The following is a 22,533-nucleotide window of genomic DNA, read 5'->3' as shown; positions in this document are numbered from 1 at the left end:
TGGAAGAGAGAGCTGCTGTGCTTCACTGAGAACTACAGGGACAGAATCCTTGATCTGCAGACAAACATGAATCAAAATATAAAACAAGCCACATTAATTTATTGTCAAAATGCCTTTCAAGCCGCAGGCGCTAGTGAAATTCAGAAGGCCAACAAGCAGTCACCTGAAGGGCGTAAATATGCCTTATTTTAAAAAAAGCTTTCAGTGGTTTATGCAGAAGCTGAGCTCACAAAGAGAAATAGGAAAAGCTTTCAAAGGTTGCACGTTTTCATTTTGAAACGTGAAAACCATTGTCGTTTGTCAGCTTGGCCCTTTGTGCATAATGGCACCGAATTCAAATTCTGCAGTTTACGAGAGGAAACCAAGATTTATTGGTGACTGCTGAAGCTCATGTCTTCAGTTCAGTACCTGTCATCTTCTGTAAGAGTCTTTGTTTCACAGTTCACATTTGACAACTCTATCTGTAAATCCTCTTCCACTTATCCAATTCAGGGTTGCAAGGGAGGCTGGAGCCCAACCCAGCTGCCATAGGTTACCAGTGTGTCACAGGCCTGACAGAGAGACAGACAACCGTTCACACTCATGTTCACACCTATGGGCAATTTGCAATCTGCATGTCTTTGGACTGTAGGAGGAAGCCAGAGAGAACCCACGAAGACACAGCGAGAACACACAAACTCCACAGAGAAAGGTCCCAGCAGCAGGTGGTGGAGTCGATCCCAGAACCTTCTTACTGTAAGACAACAGTGCTAACCTCCAACATTTGATAAATCATAAACCAATAAATATAAATGTAATCTTTCTTAATATAATGACTATATTCTGTAGAATGATAACAAAACATTTATCTGACCATTTAGTGGGAAATCAGGAGCATTCTGTGCATTCTGGCTGGCTAATGTCCATCAGCACATTCATCTAAAAATTGTGGAAATTTAACGTTTGACAGTTTGAAAAAGTTCAGAAAAATGCTGGTTTGAAAAGCAATCATTTTGAGGAGCTCTTATAAGTACTTTCAAGGAATAAAAGGTTTAGATCAGAATATCAAAATTATACTCCTGAACTTGCAACACTAGCTATAGATACAAAATAAAGTCACCTCACAAGCTTTGAAATGTTCAAGAGATTCACAGCACTTGTTCTACAGCAAGAGTGGGTAATTCATTTCCTCAAGGGGCCACATGAGAAACCGGGACTGTTGTGGAGGGTCACACAAAGAAGCTTAAAGGAGACTAAATTAATACTGAGCAGAACTGAGCTCAGCCCTCCACAATAGTCCCAGTTTCTCGTGTGGCCTCTTGGGAAAATTAATTGCCCACCTCTGATCTCGAACCATGCAATCTGTGGCTGTTTCTGCAGGCAGCAGCTGGCACCCTTGATATGATTTCTGAAACGGCCCATTTGCTATTTTGTTGCAATAACTTAATAACATCAGACGCCGAACGGAACAAAAATCGTTGCCATTACTGTTCATCGCCTTCACTCCTAATGATGTTGTATGACTGGCTTAGTGCTGCTGGACTGCAGGAGTCTCGGTGTGTGAGGTGACCGTAACGCTCTCTGTCCTTAATGATGACGATCAACTTCAAATCTTATTTTTATCTCCTCCATATAGGATGATAATAATCAGATGCTGCAGTTGGCACACCTGTTGTCTGCTGGGAGCTGCGCCTCTCTTTTCTTCTTTTTCATTAAACATAATAGCTTCATTACGCTTAAAGGCTCACACCTTATACAGCCACTGAGACACTTTGCCAGTGCCAATTATTCCATTTATATTATTTGACATTTTCTTCCCATTAAAAGCTACTGAACCCTTTCTTTTGCAAAGAGCGGGTGCAACAATCACATTTGATGGATATTCCAGAGAATATCGTGTCCACCGTGGAACGGTCAGACCAAAGTTAGGATTTTCTAAACATGGAGATGAAACGCAAAGAAAATGGTGGGTAGGAAAAACTTGAAAGCACTAGAAAGCGATGCCTGTTAATGCAGAAAGATTCAGTGGCAGCACCTGCTGTACTAACAGCAGGGAGACCCCACCATTCAGCAGGCCAGTGCGCCCCGGCACACCACAAAAACATCTCGAAGATTGCAATAGAGAAGCCGCTGCACTGATCCTTCCAGTCGAACAAGATCCTCTGGAACACGTCTGATGCACAGAAGTATATGCTGAAAACTGCAGGATCCAGGAGATCTGCTGCTAATGAGCTACATATTACTGGGCAGATGGTTTTAACACTGAGGTCGATGGGCGTACATATATAGAAATTCATGCTGTTTGCTAAAGTCTAGCCATTATTGTTTTAATCTGTGCAATCCAAAGATCAATTTGGGTCACCAAAGGTTACTAAAACATTAGAGCATGTGTGACAGGCTAATAATAAAGGCTAGCTGTAGGGGACAATTTGATGCATCATCCGCCAATAGGAACTCATTAGTCATCAAGATGTAGCCCGCTGAAAGACTACAAATTTAATAAAATTCAATAAAAAACAGTTTGGAATGAGAGATAATTCTGAAAATAAGTGCACGGTTGTTCAGGGATGAAATTTCTTTAATATAGGTGCACGACTGTTATATGTATGTATGTAAAAGAAAAGAGGCCAATTTTCTCACCAATTCATTAAACCTCCAGATTGATTTAACGATTGAAGTGCTGAGACTAACTGCGTTCAAGAACTGTGTTCATGGCAAATCTAACGGAAGAATATCAAGAGAAGAGGTAGCTGCTTCAGTTCAGAATAATTATGTTGCAATGACACTGCAGTAATGTAATGATACTGTAGTAAAACATTCAGTGGAGCACAGTTTTACAGGGTGATGAACAGGCCACAAGTAGGTGGGTTTGAATGAATGTGCTATTAATACCAGCTGTCCCTCCATATTATCACAGCATACTCAATTACCTCTCCAGAAACAACATCCAGTCTTGCTAAATCATGTGAAGCTTTGCAAACTGTCCAGACAATAACACGTGTTCCATTTTTATTCAGTCAAACCTGCAAAAATGATGTATACTATATATACTACTACTACTATTTACCACTGCAATCCCACAGCTTCCTCACCTTTCTCACCGGTGCACGGACAAGCATCTATTTATCGTAGTTCTGGCCTTTTGAACCTTTTGGCTTTTTAAAATCCTTTTTGTGTGCGATTTTGCAGCAGCCGAAGTGCAAAATAACACAAAATAACACTGACTTATACCAACTTTTGCCACACAATGCAGCTGCGTCTCTGAAAATAGAATTAGGAGAAATCCTCACAGTCGCAAGCAAAAAAAAGCTGGATCTCTGAAGATGAAAGAAAACCCTGCTTTTTGAATTCTTCCAGAGATACATGAATCTACTGAAAATTCCCCTTTGATATCAGGCAAAGACAGCCTTATGAAGCCAGCAGTAAAATACATTGACTTTTTCATTAAACCTTTCTTATCTTTATTACCTGCTTTTGTTCAGGACGCTACCAGCATGCTTAACAAGCTCAAACAACTGGAAAACACTCACACACATACAGACAATTTCAAAACCATGCACATTAAGTAATTGTACACAATTATAGATCATGTGCAGGGCCCAGCAGCACTCGGCTACTTTTTTGGTGGTCGCCATAATCCCATGACAATTAGGAGTGATGGATGTTCATCCGAGGTAAGCACATTATTTTTCAAAGCAACAATAGACCTAATCTTAAGCTATCTTTAGATAACAGCAAGAAGAGAATACAGCACTTACATCTTACCATCTTTGTACACATCTGTATTTAGAGTTTTCATCCAAAGTGGCTGGAGGAAAATGCCTCTTACGGTCAGTTCCATGGAAAATTTGCAACGTGGGTACAGAAATAACAGAAACTAACCTACAAAGAAATGTTCCCGAACCAACAGAAAGAATGTTATAAATTGGCACAAAGTGGGGGTATGATTGAAAAAGATGATGTATTGATCCAGATCTTACCTGACCCACCAGTTTTAGCAGGTCTTTGACTCTACAAGATGAACAGCTACACAGCTATCATGATTGGGTCTAACACCTAGGGGAGGGGTCCTACAAGTGCAATCAATGAAGTCGTTGCACAGACAGATCTCCATCTGGCACAGATGGAGATCTGTTGTTTTCTCAAAAGGAGTTTACTATTAATCATTTCAGTTACTGCAAAACCTCATCGATCATCTATAGGCTAGAATGTCCCAGCTGCAAAGTTGTTTACACGGGAAAAAAATGAGACATTTACAGGAGAGCAGAGCACAAACACTCCACATGCACGGGCAATATTAGTTAGCCCATGGCTAGACACTACCTGGACCTCCATATTAGTAACCCATCTATACTGTAGGCCTTTGGAAGTGATTACATCATTCTTTCCATACAAAGATGTGACACATAAAGGAGACTTAACCAAAAGGAAGCTTTCTGATTTTATAAATTACAGGCCTGGGTTAAATGACGACTTAGATTTTACTGTTTTATTCAATCTTATTTGAATCTTATTCAATTTAAATAGTTAGATTGACTAAGATTCAAGTTACACTCATGGTATTATAGCAGTATAATACAATTACACTAGTGATTTGCATTCGTATTCTTCTGAGCTTCAACACCTGGCTTAGGTTTTTAAGTTTGCCATTAGTGAAATCCCCCCAAAAAGGAACTGTTTCCATGAAATCTGTTCCCTGATGAATGCCTGTATGCTGAAATGGAAAGGAGCTTTTTCAATCTGAATTAAACATGGCCAAGCCGTGAGAGTAAAAGTACTTTGAATGTTATTTAAAGATGAGAGTACCTTGAAGTGCTTTGATTTTTAAGCTAAATTGCACTGCTGGCTTTAACCTGGCCAGAATGTAAGATCCCGATAAAAGAAATGCATGTGAAATGCATTTATTCTGTTTCATGCTTCTTTTCTTCTAATGTGCTGAAATCCACAAGGAAAACAAAAACTCTCTGTACGGTCCAGCTGCTAAGAATTAAAAATATGACACTAATAATACATTAGAAAAACATTAGTAGTACCAGCAGTCAAGTCCTTCTGGAGAGAGGTGATTAATTCAATAACCACTATAATGAACACAAAAATCTCCCAGGCCTCCTGTTTACTTGGTGAAGTGCTGGGCTGCTGAGGTTTAAAGGCTTCTCCTTTTTTAACTGCAAAATGACTGCTGACAATTTGTGAGTCAGACTGTTTTGAAGCAGATGAATTAGACGTTGATTGTGGTCCTGAATTGATTTCAGATTCGAGATCAAGCAAAGAATTGCCCGTTAACATCCCAAATTACAATTACTTACCAAGTACTTGGTATGCTTGGATAATCAAGCGTAGGTAAGAATTCTGATTGGATGCAAAAGCAGCTTTATATGGATTGAACTTTTAGACATTTTAGTAAATGTGAGCTCAGAGGCATCATGAAAGAGGCTTATTATGCTTGTCCTTATTTTCTGTCACATATACTATATATACATACATGGGGATGCTCAGGCTGCTCTACACTCTCGGTTCCAGACAGTTCTGTCTAGTCTTGACTCTGTATGTCGGTGAGCACAGAAGCCTGTTGTTCAAACCTTCTGTTTGGGAGGGGCAGCCAATTAGAAAACAGCCACTTTTAAGGTTGAGTGAGAGAAGCTAAAGTAGTCCGTTTCAGAGAGCAAATGAACCGAGCCTTAGTATAAGGTCATTAATGATTATTTAGAACGATGAATCATGTAAATATAATCTAGTAGAGTCATTTTGTCTCAAATCAAACAAGCCTTCTGCTCGACAATCGCCGATTTGGATGACAATTTTACAGCAGAACATTTGAACATTTATGATGGTAGCTGTGAAATTTTAGTTTCATATATCAAATATTTTCAAGATACATTTGGTTTGAAAAATATCCGTCGACCCAATTTTTTTTTATTTTTTTTTTGAAAATGAATATATCAGAAACTATTAGAGACAAAAGCCTGACATTTTCATTGGTCTTTCTTACCATCAAAATGAATCAGAATCTGTAATTTGGGAGAGATGCATGAAAAAAAAAAAAAGTACTGGCTAGGTAAAATGTGAAGAAAAAGGCCTGCACAGTCCTGCAAAGACTCAATTTTGAGCACACACTATAACCCCCCCCCCTGCAAATTCGACATGGTGTATTACAAAATGCTGTATTACAGCATGGTGTATTACAAAATAAAGCATGTAGAATCTTTTTAATGTGAAATTCACACATAGATGAAGAAAAAGTCGTTTTCAGTCAGCGTCCATGTTGGATTGAACGAATATGATAAGTTGTGCCACAAAAACAAAGGTATCAGTAGACTGCTCGGTCCAAACAGAGGAAAATACTGGAGGTACTCTTATTATAACTAAGAAAATTACACATTACATATGCTTAATAACGTTTTGAAGTTAAGACTATTAGCAAAGTAGGATATTGACTAGATATTTACCTGAATCAGAGAACTGTGACACGTAATTGCTCCTCTGAGTTAAGCAAAACCTCTATCATTAATACTATCTCCATCATTATCTAACAGTAGGCTGCAATGCTCTCAAGTTTTCCAATTTTCAAGTTTACAACACTACATTTAATTCGTCTTAAATCTTTTAAATTTTTCTCACGTGCAGTTGTGTTTATGATTTTGCAGGTGATTAAAATGATACGTGGCTGCGCTGACTCTTTACACACCAAATGTGTTTGAGGATGGGTTTAGCAAACTAAATATATCCTCTGCAAAAATAAAATTGTGGAAAAAAACACCACAAAAGAAGGAATATCAGTAGCACAATTTGAAGTTGTTGTATACTTGGGTTTATATGTCTGAACTCACCGCTGTCCACCATGTTCCCGGGTTGTCCAGGCCACAGTTGTCGCTGTACTCCAGGCAGCAGGAGTCTGGCACGCGGCTGGCGTTGTAAACCTCAAACCAGTCTGTGTGGTTGGTCACTCCACAGCAACGAAACTGCGCCGGGAGAAAAACAATGAGCCTTCAGAGTCTGACCTTTTGTTATCATCACACTGAAATCCTAATTCACGGCAAAAGAAATATACATCCTCCAGTGATGGGCACGAAAGCTGTTTACCTCGCACGAATTAAAATTCCTTGGGTAAAATAACTGATATGTGCTGAGCATATAAAACACCTCATCCGCCTGATATTGAGCTGTAGCCGTCTCAAAGCCTTAAAATAACTTTCTAACTCGCCCCACTTTTCTTTTAAATAAATATTTCCCCGCTTTGAGATTGGTATAGATTTTTTTTATATAAGGCATCGTGGCTTTCACCACAATTCATTTCATCAGTGTAGTTGAAAAGATTAAATGCCTCTGAAAGAGATTTTTTTTTTCATCTGGTGGACTTAAATTCCACAGGGGAATAATGCTGTCTGCGTGGGCACAGTTGGGGATTTTGTGTTAATTTAAAACTTACTCACTTCCTTAAACAATGGAAGCACTAACATGAGGAACTACAGAATTCAAATCACCAGAGAGAGCTGGGAAATAAAGATGTAAACTTCGGTCAGAACACACAGTCAGAATATTCAGATGTTATCACCTTGGAAAGTTAACGACCAGTACAGATTTATTATACCGAGGATTCATTTAGTGCCTTTTGGAGCTCTTTCCTGCTCTGTCTAAGGTAGATCTACGTCTACATGCATGCATACATAGCTCCATAGGTGGCCATTAATAATATTCAGGGTGAACTTTGCTCCAGGGACATCTGCTGCATTATCCATTCAGTGAGTCAGCATATATGTAAGAGGCTTGGGAGGGAGTGACAGAATGAGAGCTGCCGTATAATGATCTTCATCTCAGCCAGACTCTGTGGAGACCCATACATACACACAGCGGCTGATCTGACAAAGGTGTGTGTGGGGGGAAATGCACGTTCACGCTCGTGCTCTAGCATTTTCAGGCAGCGGTTCATTCAGGCAGATTCTTCTTATGGCATGATCCAGTGTGCAGGAAGAAAATCAAATGTGCGCATTTACACCTACACGTATAAACACACCTGGATTTGCATACAGTATTTGCATAGCAATAGATTTCTTTGTCATCATTTATGTCTTATCAGTCACCACGCACACACACATTCACAGGTAAACACGCACTAGACACACGTATACACACCAACACAGAGCAGAGCCAAACAACCAGCATGCACCGCACATTTACTAATGGTACAAAACTACAAGCCATAACACAGGATCTGTGATGTAAAAAAAAAGAAGGTCCAAAGAGCCCCTAAGTCTGCGATCTATCATTTGATGTCTCCCAAACGCATTTTCTAACAGCAGCATCCGTCCTCTGCAATCCTTAATTCCAAATCTGTGTTTTTCACATTGTGTTTTCTTTGGAGAGATATATAGAGGAAGAAAACACACATATATATAAATATTGCAACAGGAAAATGCACATCAAAGTGAGAGCTGGAGACAAAGATTACCTCCGAGAGTCTATGATGTTTGCATTAATCTCTCTGAAAACATTTTACCACAGCATTTAAACCAGGAACGCTTTAAGTGTTTATTACTGTCAGTAGAGTCATTTCAAGACACGTCTTCTGGTGCCATTTCTCAGATTGATGGTGTTTCTTTTATTAGCCGACTTATAAATGTCCAGATCCTATTAACGGCTAAAAGGATTGCAGTATTTTATTCGTATATTACCCTGAAAGGAGAAATGTAAAACGAAATGGTGTTTCCGCATTTCACTATTCACTTATAATTTAACGTGATCCCAGTGGCACAAACCCCCCCCAAAACAAAACAAGAAAAAGAGACAGTGAAACTCTTCCAATAGCAAAGATGCAATGTACTATAACAATGAATAATTGTTAGAGATTTTCTACATTATACATTATAACCAAATCTCTATAATACAATATAATCAAGTGTGCCTTATATTCTAACCAAGTATGCCTTATATTTTGTGTGTTCATATATTTTCACATAAACAAGCCTATTGTTGAAGAATCACCTAACCAAGTCTATTGTTAAAGGAAAACTGATGCATTCCTTACCTCAGTGTCTGAGATGTTTGACAGCATGATATAATGATGCATTCTTTTCCTTCAGTGTCTGTGATGTCAGATAAAGCATGATATACTTCTGTATTCTTATCCCAGTGTGTGAAAGATCAGATAAGTTGATTTAATGTTTAACCTCTTCCCTGACAGTTAAAAGAGGAAGTACTATGTAACCCATTTTTGCCTTATGAATAAAGCAAGCGAGCCTGTGCTCGGTGTGTTTTGTCTTCTCAGAGACATTCACCCGTGCGCACGTTTTCTAATTACACTCTGAGTCGGTCTGCAGTTGTCTCATTTCTCTTACTTGTGTTTGAACAAATGTCTACCCTTGACATTTAATTGGTCCTTCGAGCCGGATAACTGACTGTTAGTTTAACGTCTAGTTTTCCACAGACGGTCTCCATCGGATCCTGACGTCGTGACGCCTGCGCTGGAAGAAATCTGATCAGTAAAACGAAAAACCCGGACACGTGAATTCGATCTCCGGTCAGCGTTCGGCCTTCACGGCTCCAGGACCCGATGAGCACCGGATCAAAAAATGCAGCGCCACAGTAAGGTGAATATGAAACACTGCATTCCATCAAGCGCTAAAATACGTTGATATTGAGATTTTCCTTTAAAATAGTGTGTAAACCTGGTTAGCGCCGACAGATCTCAGTCCAAGAGGGGCTTAGAAAACTTCATCAGAAAAGACTCTGCGGTGGTTGGATGCATCAGCAGGGATGATGAGACAGAGTACCGGGCTGTGGTCGACTCCTTTGTCACGTGGTGTGAGCAGAATCATCTGCAGCTCAACGTGGCAAAGACCAAGGAACTGATCGTGGACTTCAGGAAGACCAGGAAACACTTGACCCCTGTTTCAATCCAGGGGGTCAGTGTTGACATTGTGGAGGACTATAAATACCTTGGAGTACACATTGACAATAAACTGGACTGGGCTAAAAACACCACAGCACTTTACAGGAAGGGCCAGAGTCGTCTCTATTTTTTGAGGCGACTGAGGTCCTTCAACATCTGCCAGAAAATGCTGAGGATTTTCTATGAGTCTGTGGTGGCCAGTGCGATCCTCTATGCTGTTGCATGCTGGGGGAGCAGGCTGAGGGTCGCAGATGCCAACAGACTTAATAAACTGATCCGTAAGGCCAGCAATGTTGTGGGGATGGAGCTGGACTCCCTCAAGGTGGTGTCGGAGAGGCGGATGCTGTCCAAGATAAAGACAATGTTGGATAACACCTCCCACCCACTCCATGACATGTTGGTCAGTCACAGGAGCACGTTCAGTGAGAGACTGAGATTACCGAAAAGCACCACTGAACGACACAGGAAATCATTCCTGCCTGTGGCCATCTCCCTGTACAACGCATCCACTTAACACACTGTTTGCTGCTACAACTACACATGTTTCTTTTCCAAATATTTATTTATAAGTGACTTATGTATGTATGTATGTATATATATGTATATATTGTACTATTCTTAGTTAGCGTATTGTCTGTCTTGTCTTAATGTTGGTTTAAAATGGAGCACTGTAACAAAAAATAATTTCCCCCAGGGATCAATAAAGTATTCTGATTCTGATTCTGATTCTTAGGAGACAACAGGCAAGAGCGAAATTCTAGAAATCGCTATTAAAAGTTCCGGTCGCTCTGGGAGTGGCTGCAACGGAACAGGTTGAAGGTGTTACATGAAATAGGCCTACGGAAAATCTCAATAAAAATTATAAAAACGCGCTTTGTTTGTGTTGAAATAGAGGAGTGAGTTGTTTTTACGACCCAATAAGCGGTCGAACCACTTCTCAAACTGTTTTCCTGTGTACACTCACGTATTGGTTAAAGTGGAAAAAGGGTTGTGCTTCATCACGTAAAATCAATAACCGCTCTCTCGGATAGCGGGAGAGTAGAAGCCTGTTATTGAAAACCCATTCCCACTTTTTCATGCCAAAGAAGGTGTCACAGTTCTGACGTAATTAGTTCAAAATGGGTAATTCTAAAACTAAAGTAAAATTAACAGCAGATGAAGAAAAGCTTGAAAAAAACTGTCAAAACGCAGGAAGAGTCAGTGCAAATAGGTGGAGAAATCCACATAAAATTTCTTGTCCAGCCTGGCAAGGCAAATGCAACCCAGAGTCAATAAATGCTTTAAAAACCGCTTTGCAAAAAGAGCTATATGAGGAAAAAAGTCAAAAGAAAGTAAAAAGCAGGACAAAGAAGGGACAAAAGAGAGATTAAATGCTGTAATTGTGGAAAAAAACGGGCACTTTGCTCGAGACTGCAGGAGTGTAATTCAGGAACAGGAAAGTGATGAATGACTAGCACGAGAGGAAGGAAGTGAAACAGATGAAGTGGAGGTTTACAAAGTAGAACAACTACTGTTAGGTTCAGAAGACAAGCCAACAGTTGTAATATATGTGAAAGGTGTGCCGTTAAAAAATGTTTTGGGACACAGGAGCGTGTAGATCTGTTTTAACTGTAGAAGTCCCAAATGTAACATTCTCAAAAAACACTATAATTGTGAAATCAGCCTCAGGACATGTGACAAAACAGCATCTAACCGATCCCCTTTTATGTCACATAGAGATAGTGGCTGTGGCTGCAAAAATCAGTGCATTTATGACCCAAATGTTAGAGATTTTCTACATTATACATTATAACCAAATCTCTATAATACAATATAATCAAGTGTGCCTTATATTCTAACCAAGTATGCCTTATATTTTGTGTGTTCATATATTTTCACATAAACAAGCCTATTGTTGAAGAATCACCTAACCAAGTCTATTGTTAAAGGAAAACTGATGCATTCCTTACCTCAGTGTCTGAGATGTTTGACAGCATGATATAATGATGCATTCTTTTCCTTCAGTGTCTGTGATGTCAGATAAAGCATGATATACTTCTGTATTCTTATCCCAGTGTGTGAAAGATCAGATAAGTTGATTTAATGTTTAACCTCTTCCCTGACAGTTAAAAGAGGAAGTACTATGTAACCCATTTTTGCCTTATGAATAAAGCAAGCGAGCCTGTGCTCGGTGTGTTTTGTCTTCTCAGAGACATTCACCCGTGCGCACGTTTTCTAATTACACTCTGAGTCGGTCTGCAGTTGTCTCATTTCTCTTACTTGTGTTTGAACAAATGTCTACCCTTGACAATAATGCAGTCAAAATGTCACAGATTCAAGCTTGTGTTGTTGTATTTACTATTATCGGCACAGTTATATTATTTCTTTTAAAGCAGTTAAATCTAAAATAGATGCATCCCAAAGCATCGCCTACTCCCTCCGGTGATCTCACAACTTACATCAGTTTGTACTATCATCCAGGCGTTGGTCAAACCCACGTTGCCCTCTGTGCCAAAGAGCTGCAGACCCTTCTTCAGATCTCTTTGGGCGTAGTGGTCAATCTGAGAACACAGGACAGGAAACGCGGTTATTTAAGGCAGGACAACAGGACAATTTACTTTAACAAAACTACTTTTTGCTACTGTGTGGGTGAGATGTTATAAAGGACATCTTCTCTATACATTTCAGAGCAGCTGGTTTCCATTTTCATCAGCGGAGGACAAATGTGATTTAAACTCAAGTGGCAACAAATAACCACAGAATCAGTTCTCATTTGGGAAAAGCACAATCTGTCAGGAGTGAACCAGAACAGAGTGTTTTTGATACCATATATTTTGATTTTGACTTGACGAAAGACAGTACTAAAATGTTTTTTATGAATATATATTGTTCTATTGTTTATCGCAGGTTTTCTATAATTAAACATACTTAAAATAGAGAAGAGAAGAAATTGCTCCGTTCTTTCATCAATGCATGAATGTGTCTTTGTCCCACTTATAAAGGCAGCAAGTATAGTAAAATAACACAGCTATAATTAGCAATCCACCTACATACATACATACTGAAAGCTTACAGCACGGAAATACTCAGTTCATCCTCAGCTACTGCGTATGTGAGTGGTGTGGTAAAATTACACATAAGGCGTCCTTTGGTATTGTAAAGTAAAACCCTTAATAAATGGGAAGGATTACTGGTGTGAAGTGATGCATTTTAACCTAAACCGCAATGTTTTTCCAAACCAAACACCAGACCTAAACGTAATCAGCTGATTAAAGCTACTTAGATTTAGGTTTAGATTCTCAAACAAGATAAGAATCATTGTTTTCTAGGTGATAAACCTGCAACGCCTATCACTCCTCCAACCTAATGTGGACTTAAAAAGGTCTACAAAAGGGGGGTATTATCTTATCAACCAATATTTCCATGGTTGTACCTTCTGGCATCAGTGCCAACAAACACCTTGGAGTGAGAAAAAAAGGTAATATTTAATAGGATGAAAACACATTGTCTAAAACTACTGACTGGTACTGACTGGGGGGTTATTGAATGTCAAGAAAAAGCTGTACTGTTTTAAAGAGTTTCATTTGAAGGCAAAAAGAGTGCTGTGCTCACAAGTTAAACATCTGCCTACGACGTAGCCTACAAAAGTGGTCAACAGTACGCCACAGCTTATGAATGACTGACTCTTCACTGATGACCACAGGTTACGTTATGAGCCAAGATGGCTACCATCTGCGAAGGATTCAGTCATATTTTCCTCGTCCCAACCTGCCACACCTGCGTAACTCGTGCCTTTTGCTTTCTGTATGACAGTTTGAAGTAGAAAGTAGGAGGTTAATTTGGTTAATTTTCTACATGGATCACCCCTGTTGTATTTTGGTATGCTTGCTTTGTTTCTTTGTTTTTTCATGAGCCCCTAGACTGTCAAAAAAAGTTAGATTTAGGCACTAAAAAGTACTTGTTTAATTTTAAGAAATCATTGTGATTTAGCTTCAAATTTGTCACAACATTAACTATTTGTGAAAAAAATTGTCACGACAACCATCCATCAGTCATCTTAAACGATGGTGCCAGCAGGCTAAGCAGGGTATTCCAGAAGTCGTTCTCCACAGTGTGATCAGGAGATATTTTATTTTGTATTCTCATAATTAGTTATCATTGATTAATCATTTACCATTGTGGAATCTGATGACAGTATAATCTTTGTTTTATATCTATGGTAATCTGAGTAAAGATTAATGTATGCATATTATCATCATTGTAACCAAGTCTCAAATGGTATCCACAGCATTGTATTCACCGTCCATAACTGGAGGGTCCAGCAGGACCTTGTTCTAATTCATTTGCAGGCCTACATCAGAACATGCACATAGAGAGTTATGTAAACACGCACGTTCACCCTTATTTACACAGGGAGGTCATGTCAGGACATTCTCTAGTTGGACACACAGGCTCACAGAACTGCACAACATGACATGTCACACACTTCTTTTTCTCTAAAGTATCATCTGATGTTTGTATAAGGAGAACTTTGGACTATGGGGAGACTGTTATCATTTCCAGTAAGGTCTAACTGTGTGATGTCATCATGGGTTATATAAGGATGGGGAACGGTCCACTCTTTGGAGATCTGTGGCTGTACGCTTGTCTTCCCATGCTTCTGTCTTAGAAGTGTGTAATAAAATCACTATTTTTGTCACCTACACGGACTCGGCTGTTTTTCCTTCTTACCCAAACTGAACCAGACGTAACAACTTGGTGCCGAAACTCCGGTTGGGGAGGAAGGGAGCTTGCAGCTATCGTGTGGGTGACAAACAGGGGCGAAGGCCAGCAGCCTATCTGAGTGACGCCAGGCGACATAAGAAAGGTGAGTGCCACCTGTTGATTTTTATCCAAAGGCGCTATATTGGAAGTTAAAACTAAATTTAATTAAATAATATTCACTCAGTCTGGGTTTCTGGTGTTTGTCCATAGTGATTTTTTTTTGGGTAATTTGTGTTTAAAGTTTGGGGAACATTTGACTGATAACATTTATTGCTGTTCATTGTGGGAGCGAATTTTAAGAGGTTTAAGAGGTTATATGAGGTTAAAATAATACGGTTTAAGGTGTGTGGAAACCGATGTGGGTGGCTGGATGCCAGCAGTCACCTGGGTAGTGTAGGGGATTTGATCCAATCGATTAGCAGAGACTGGGTCTCGGGCTTCAGATAAATGAAACTGGATGGCAGGGGTCCAACAGTGAGGCTTTTAAAACAAGTAAATTCGTTTAGGACTGAGAGCTAGGCTCTCTAAGAATGCAGTTGTTCAGCAGGTGGCACTGACCCCTAATCGCGGACGCGTGGTTAGGTTTTAGCCCGGTTTGGCCTCCCGCTGGGGACTTGGGACTCCCGGTTAATTGGCCAGGTAATCTACGAGTGATTGCCTTCTACTGCATTGATTGATCGACAGAGTTGGACTCGGCCGGGACCACACAACGTCGTTGGCCTGAGAGTTTTAAGTAAAGCTGAAGGCGTGGGTTTGATACTAGCGCCAGAGGTGGAGCTCCTTTCCAGCTACGGGAAACGGTTATAAAGTAATTAGAATTTAGTAATCTGACCGTTTTCAAGGCGGCGTACTTGAAACGTGTAATTGACCAGCAAGGCTAGGCCTGGGCTATAGGTGCTTTTAAATTAGTCAAAAAGTTAGGTGTAACCTCTTCTGGCATATGACGTCTATGCGGGCCCGTGTGTATATAGATTATAAATTACCTGTGTGTGTAAATAAGTTCTATAAATCTGTTAAATCTGAAACTCCTGCTAAAAACTTCCTCCTCTTGGTATAAACTATAACTATAACTTCCTCTCTACAAACTCTTTTCTTTTCTCTCCCTCTTTCTCTCAGTTGGGATTCTGTGTGTGTATGTGTGCTGGAGAAAAAAAAAAAAGGAAAAGGGTCTCTCTCTCTGTCTCTGTGAGAGAAAAAAGGTGGGGGCCGAGGGAGCCCGCGGGGCCGAGCGGGTCCGCGGGAGCGAGCGTGTATGCTGTATAGAGGAGAATGAGGAAGAAGGGAGTGAGAAGGAGCGAGTGAAAAGAGTAACCGAGTGTTTGGTGATTTTTTTATTATTTCAGAGGCTCTGGGTAAGAGTTTTGACTATATTGATTTAATTCTGTGGGTTTGGAGTTGGTGGCTTTAGCTGTGAGAGTTGTGAAAAGAGCAGGTTTTTCTTTTGTTGTGATGTTAAGTATAAATTCAATAGACTGTGAGTAATCGGTGTTTTTCTGCCTAGTGTGCTGCGTGGAAGACACAGAAGTGTAGAAATGTTTGTGGTTTATCTTTGTTTGACGTTTTATAAAGAGTTGGTTGATCCAGGGTGATTTCTCCCGTTTAAGGGAGGAGTTGGATTGTGGGTATGTTAAAGCTTTGCTGTAGGGGTATGAGTGTGAATTTGTGCTGGCTTCACATGTTTAAATGGATGCATAGAAGTTTGTGAGTGAGAAATTGTTATGGTGGGGTTTAAAGTTAGTAAAGAGTTAAATCAACCCTCCTCAAGAGTTCAATAATTTAGGCAGTTATGTTTATACGAATACTAAATGTATGTTTAGTGTCTTCATACAGGTGTTTTTTCTTAACCTGGAAACCTGAGTACGGCAGCAGAAGACAGGCCAAGCTTTGGCTAAAAATTCACGGCTGGACACCAGAGTTGTCCCTACCCCTCCCGGAAAAAAAAAAGAGAGAATGAAGTTTTAGGCAGGTTTTTCTCGCTGAACTGCTCTGGGTGCTGTGTCCCTGAATCTCACCAGTGTTAACCTCTGGCGGAAGACATGGAGAAAAGGAAAAGATGTTCCTGGTAAATGACTGAAACAAATAAAACCACACACAACCAGAGAAAGGTATGAGAAGTGTGAGGAACAGACACATGTGCGTGTTAGAGAAATGCCTCATTTGAGAAGAAGTTAAATTAACCCATACACTGCATTTCGTTGCCCTGTACCTGTGCAATGACAATAAAGTTGAATTCTATTCTATTTTATTCTATATACAGACGCACCCATACATGCAATGAAGAAACAGCTTACATACATGTGCACGTACATGCAAGATTAAAGTAGCGACACTTAACATACACCTGTTTTTAAATGATATAGTTTATACATGACTGACAAATAAACTCTCTGGGTTGCAAGACAACAACTTAACGTCAAAAGACAAAGACACTGGTCTGATGATTAAGTGAGGATACGACAAATTTAGTGGTTAAATTGGGACATGTTTTTGTTGATTGTTTAAGACAAATGACTACTGAATGGTAGAAAATTCCTTTTTAGGTTTCTAAACAGGATCTTAAGAATTTTAACACGTACCTGTGTTGTCCTGTCAACTTGAGGGGTTATGAGTTGATTATGTGGTGAGAAAAAACAAAAAAAAAAGGGGGGAAAGGAGACCTCGTTGTTTCTCCCCTCTCGGGATAACACAGCCAACACAGCACAGCCAACACAACATCATTTTCCTGTTCGCCTGTTTTGTTTTGTTTTTGTTTTTTCTGAAAGCCGAAGCTGACCTGGACTCCTACCCTCCCCTCTACCATCGTTGCCCTCTCCGCGACCATCTTTGACCCTTTGACCCCTGAAGGCCACAGCAGCTGGACTCACAACAACAACTTGAGGATGTCAACAGTGCTGCAAAAAAGCGATCTCATGCAGCAGAGACGGAGAGCACTAAACCTAAAGCCCGTTTCACTACACGGGGGAAATTCCCAGACTGCGTCAGCTGACAGAGCTGTGACGAGACGCGCATTAAGCCCGGAGGAAAAGGGAGGGTGAGCAAAAGAATGCTGACCTCTGAGAAGAGCCGAACAGCAGAGCTGCAGAAGGCCGTGGAGCAGAGTAAGGACAACATAAATAGACTCTGATCTGACGTGGAAGGAAAAGACTCTGAGGTCTTTGCCAGAAATTGAGCATGGCTCCGGAGGAGCTGGCTGCTAATTGAACTCATCAGTCAGACTTGGAGTTTCACGTACAGGACTTGTAATCAGGCGGAAGCTTGCTGGAGCAGGAGGTCGTCAGACTTGACGCAAAGTTCCAACAGCAGGAGTAAACCCTGAAAGAGCTACAGAAGCAAAAGGGTCAAGTTACAAGGAGAAGATGCAGGCAGCTGCAACAACGGATGAAAACAGACCCAAAGAGGAGGGGAGGACCCCAGGGCATGCTTCAGGCCGCTGGTTTACCTAAACTACAGAACAGGAAGGTGATGAACACAAACATACACCAACACACGAACACACACTTCTGCAGGCGCCGACTTAGAATGAAGAGAAACACACACATGAACACTTATGCACTCGTTGAGGGAGTGAAAACTGATACATACCCATGCACCAAAATCAAAATGTTGATTTAATTCACTAAGAAGTGACACACAATGCTCCAGCTGCTGCAATGAAGAATGCTTTACTGACAAAGGCTCAATGCTGCACACGACAAAGTCAAATACAGAATTTGTTACAATAATAAGCCCAGAGGGCATTTGTGTGGTCTGGGGAGCAGAGTCCGGAGCGGTTTGGTTATGAAAACGATGCCTGTGCGAGATATCTGGGGCTTAAGGCCTCGACTCAATTGTTTACTGTACACCAAAAAGAAAAGAAAACAGCCTGAGCAGTGATGCAGAGTGAAAACGATGAATTAACAGTGTGAGTCTTATTTCAGAGCGCCACATCATTGTGATGGAGATTTAATAAAAGGAGGAACACACGGACAAAGAAGAAGAGAAAGGGGGGGCAGCCCTTGAGCACGATTGCCTGAGGTATTAAAGTTCTGTACTAAATTCTGGTTTCCAGTGTGAGAAAAGTCACGCAGTGCCAGTAGTAGAGCTAGGTTGAGTGATGATTCTAAATTACTGTAAGTAAATCATCGTACACCCGTTCAAGTTTCATGATAACGGGGATCTAGACTTTGTTGAACCCTAGGCAATTTGAACAGGTAAGATTTGAGTGAATAAAAGTTATTGAATAAGTGTTGAGGTAAACTGGCAGAATTAAGAGAACTAAAACATTTCAAGAGCTCAAATTACTTAATATGGAAACGGTTCAATTTTGTTTCACGAACACAAAAATATATAGGTGTATGAATATGAAAAGGTTGAGGTGGTGTTGATTTGACTCTGTTTAGGTTTAGGTTTGGCATTTTTACTGATAGGAGGAATATTCAGTGACAAGTCCTAAGACCTGGGCGTCTGCATTTTTGTTTTTGTTATCTTTCATTTTATTTTGTTTTATATTTTGAACAGTGCACTGATTTTTGTTTGTGAATCTTTTCTTTAAGCAGATCTGCACATCGGAAATTACAAGCGTTACACGTCGGCGAGAAAATTGTTGTAAGTGAGTTTCTCCGCATTGAAATTGGCTCTGGAGGAAACCACTTATGGGGACAATTAGAAAATGAGAGTCCCTGCCCAAAAAAGGATTCAGCGAGGTAATCCGATCTCAAGTTCTTCTTTTTCTTTTTGAAATGAGCTCATTTTGCTGAGGGCGGAAATCTAAATGCGGCGATGGTTTCCGCTATCAGCAAAGAAAGAAAAATGGATGAATGAATGAATGGATGAAAGACTGGAAATAAAACAAACGGACTGACTGGTAAAAGCTGACAAGACTTGACTACGACTTAAGGTTAACCTCCACCGAGATAGAACAAGAGGGTGGATGAATTTATGTGTGATTCTTTTTACAGGAAATCTTTTTATAGCACCTCTGGAATGTGGATGGGCTGCTAATGTTTGCTTTGCTGTGTTAAGAATGTGTGAGGAGGGTGCAGTAGAAAACAGACAAGTGACATGAAAACAAGTAATAATAACAAATAACTAATTTGGGGACAGTTTGACAGAGCTCACTAACTGGCCAATTAGGGAGCTCTTGGTAGGGATACACAAGTGGAGTAACATTGCCCAAAGGGTGAATAAAACAAATTGTGGCAATAATAGTGATTTAATGATCAGAGAAATCCTGAACATGATACTTGTCTGTTGTGCTGAATCTTTTATTACTCTTATGATTTGCAGGTGGTTGTAAATAAGCTGTTTGCTTTAACAGGTTTGCTTTTTAGCTGAATTGCAAAATACAACTAGAACAATTAATTGAGACTAATTAAAACTAACCTGACACTGAGGAGGTTCTATATAAGGAAGAATTAAAACAGGTATAAAGTGCATTTGATCTTTAATTGCAGGTGTGACCATGAAGATTTTTGGTACGTATTGCAGGTTGTTGCTCATTATAGAATTGTGCTCAGGTTCATAAAGGCAAAAGCTATATAGGGGGTCTATGATTTGGTTTGTGTTTTAATAATTTAGGTATGGCAAAATTAAAGGTTTTTAGACAATTTACGGGACCAGTGAGAAGCATAATTAGATGATCAGAAACTGAGTACTACACTTAAGTTGGAATTAAGAATGCCCAATTTGTTTGAGGTCTGTTGTTCACTTTTATACACACACATTGCAAATGTTCTTATAAGGAGACGGGATGGTCCAGTTGACGAAGGATCGGATTGATATATTGGAGGTATTGACTTCAAGTGAAGAGGGTTAAATGCATGCACGCTTACACACATAGAATCGGAATCAGAATCAGAATCAGATAAATCAGTCACATAGGCATAGCATAGGATTGGAATGAACAAAGTCAACAACATTAGGTTAGGAGAGCCAGCGAGGGAGATGTGTTGGCTTTCTGTCTCTTGCAGAGAAAGGAATAGACACCAGAACAATGAGGTCTCGGGGAATGCTTGGATGAGACGTGAGCGGAGAGGCGTCAGGGATCATCTTGAGCAGAACAGCGGAAATGGCACAGAGAGCTGTGCTACTGAGCTTCCAGGAGAAGGAGGGAGCGTGCCAAGCTCCGGAAGTAATAGTTCTGTTTCCGGTGGTCTCAAGGTGAATGAGCAGAGGGGAGCTCAGGGAAAAGCTCATTCCAAGTCACAACACGGGTGGTAAAACAGAGGTAGAATAATCCTCTGCAACGCGGCTGGCTCACTCAGTAGTCTACCTGGGGAGTTGAAGAAAGAAGAATCCGAGGGCGTTTCTTCGCTCCAAGAGGAGGTGGCAAAGAGGCCTGAAGCGTGACAGGCTGAGACTCGAGTCTGAAGCTAAAAGCTCAGCTGGGTTGTGGGGAAATTGGAAAATAAAGGGGGAGTTGACATGTATGAGTGTTGCTACATGTTTGGTTGTTTTTGACAGACGGGTGAATTGCCCAGACGCAGAGGTCTACCCGCTCGAGAGTCCAAATTGATTGAGTCGCCGGATGGGATGGCTCAAATTGCTAAAGAACAGCAAGTAGATGATTGACACAGTTTACTGAGCCCGCTCCTCTGTATCCAGAGGATGACTGGGGTTATCAGTGTATTTTGAAATTAACTAGAGAGGCTGTGGACACAGGTAACTGCACCACCTTATCAGGTTTATATCCGCGAATTGACAAACGTACGCAAACACGTCGATCCACGCCTAAACGAAAATATTTACACGTCTTGAATTTGCGACGGACGTGGTGAAAAACACTTTAACAATGTATGTACATCCAAGTGTGAACACGGCGCTGGAGGATCGGATGACGTCTGTTTTTGGGCAATGAAAAGGGAGTGTTTATGTCTGCCATGTTTTCTTTTATGGTTTTTCTAGGAATGTTGATGATCGGGTGTTGTTTCATTCCTCTGCTAAGGCGTGTCTTGGTAAAATTGGTAAGCAGGGCCCTAGACTCTGGTCCAGCTGGGTCAGCTGGTCCGGAACATATGATGCCGTTGCTTGGACGGAGGAGTGACACAATATCTCTAAATGTTGGCCTTTTTTCTAAAGGCCAAAGAGGAGGAGTGTGATCAGGAGATATTTTATTTTGTATTCTCATAATTAGTTATCATTGATTAATCATTTACCATTGTGGAATCTGATGACAGTATAATCTTTGTTTTATATCTATGGTAATCTGAGTAAAGATTAATGTATGCATATTATCATCATTGTAACCAAGTCTCAAATGGTATCCACAGCATTGTATTCACCGTCCATAACTGGAGGGTCCAGCAGGACCTTGTTCTAATTCATTTGCAGGCCTACATCAGAACATGCACATAGAGAGTTATGTAAACACGCACGTTCACCCTTATTTACACAGGGAGGTCATGTCAGGACATTCTCTAGTTGGACACACAGGCTCACAGAACTGCACAACATGACATGTCACACACTTCTTTTTCTCTAAAGTATCATCTGATGTTTGTATAAGGAGAACTTTGGACTATGGGGAGACTGTTATCATTTCCAGTAAGGTCTAACTGTGTGATGTCATCATGGGTTATATAAGGATGGGGAACGGTCCACTCTTTGGAGATCTGTGGCTGTACGCTTGTCTTCCCATGCTTCTGTCTTAGAAGTGTGTAATAAAATCACTATTTTTGTCACCTACACGGACTCGGCTGTTTTTCCTTCTTACCCAAACTGAACCAGACGTAACAACAGCAATACTTTCTGAGGCATTCCCAGATGAGGCATATAATCATCTGGCCTGGAGGGAGGCACATCCAAAGGGAGACTCTAGCACTTCACCTGAACTGGCTCCTTTCGACATGGATGAGCAGCACCTCGACTCTGAGGTCTCTCCAGATGTGCTTATCAGCCTATCTCTAAGGCTAAGCCGAGTCACACTAGAGAATAATTTGCTCAAGATT

The 22,533-nt window shown here is 40.5% G+C and overlaps 1 protein-coding gene across 2 annotated transcripts in view; it reads right to left on the bottom strand.

Annotated features, from left to right (window-relative positions):
• The window catches only part of tspan4a (tetraspanin 4a), a 201,212-nt gene that overhangs the window by 13,586 nt on the left and 165,093 nt on the right, over positions 1 to 22,533 (bottom strand). For both annotated transcript variants that reach the window (XM_085407106.1, XM_085407099.1), the window contains 2 exons: positions 12,304 to 12,405; positions 6,807 to 6,938 (listed from right to left, as the gene is read on the bottom strand). In XM_085407106.1, coding sequence (XP_085263232.1) covers positions 6,807 to 6,938; positions 12,304 to 12,405 — 234 coding nt within the window. The remainder of the gene's footprint in view (positions 1 to 6,806; positions 6,939 to 12,303; positions 12,406 to 22,533) is intronic.

The sequence above is a fragment of the Rhamphochromis longiceps genome, linkage group LG1 (assembly GCF_057381845.1).
Source record: "Rhamphochromis longiceps isolate RC_006_pf linkage group LG1, R_longiceps_female_GT1.1, whole genome shotgun sequence".
NCBI lineage: Eukaryota > Metazoa > Chordata > Actinopteri > Cichliformes > Cichlidae > Rhamphochromis > Rhamphochromis longiceps.
The sequence above is the reverse complement of the archived record's forward strand: the minus strand, read 5'-3'. Positions and strand labels throughout refer to the sequence as shown.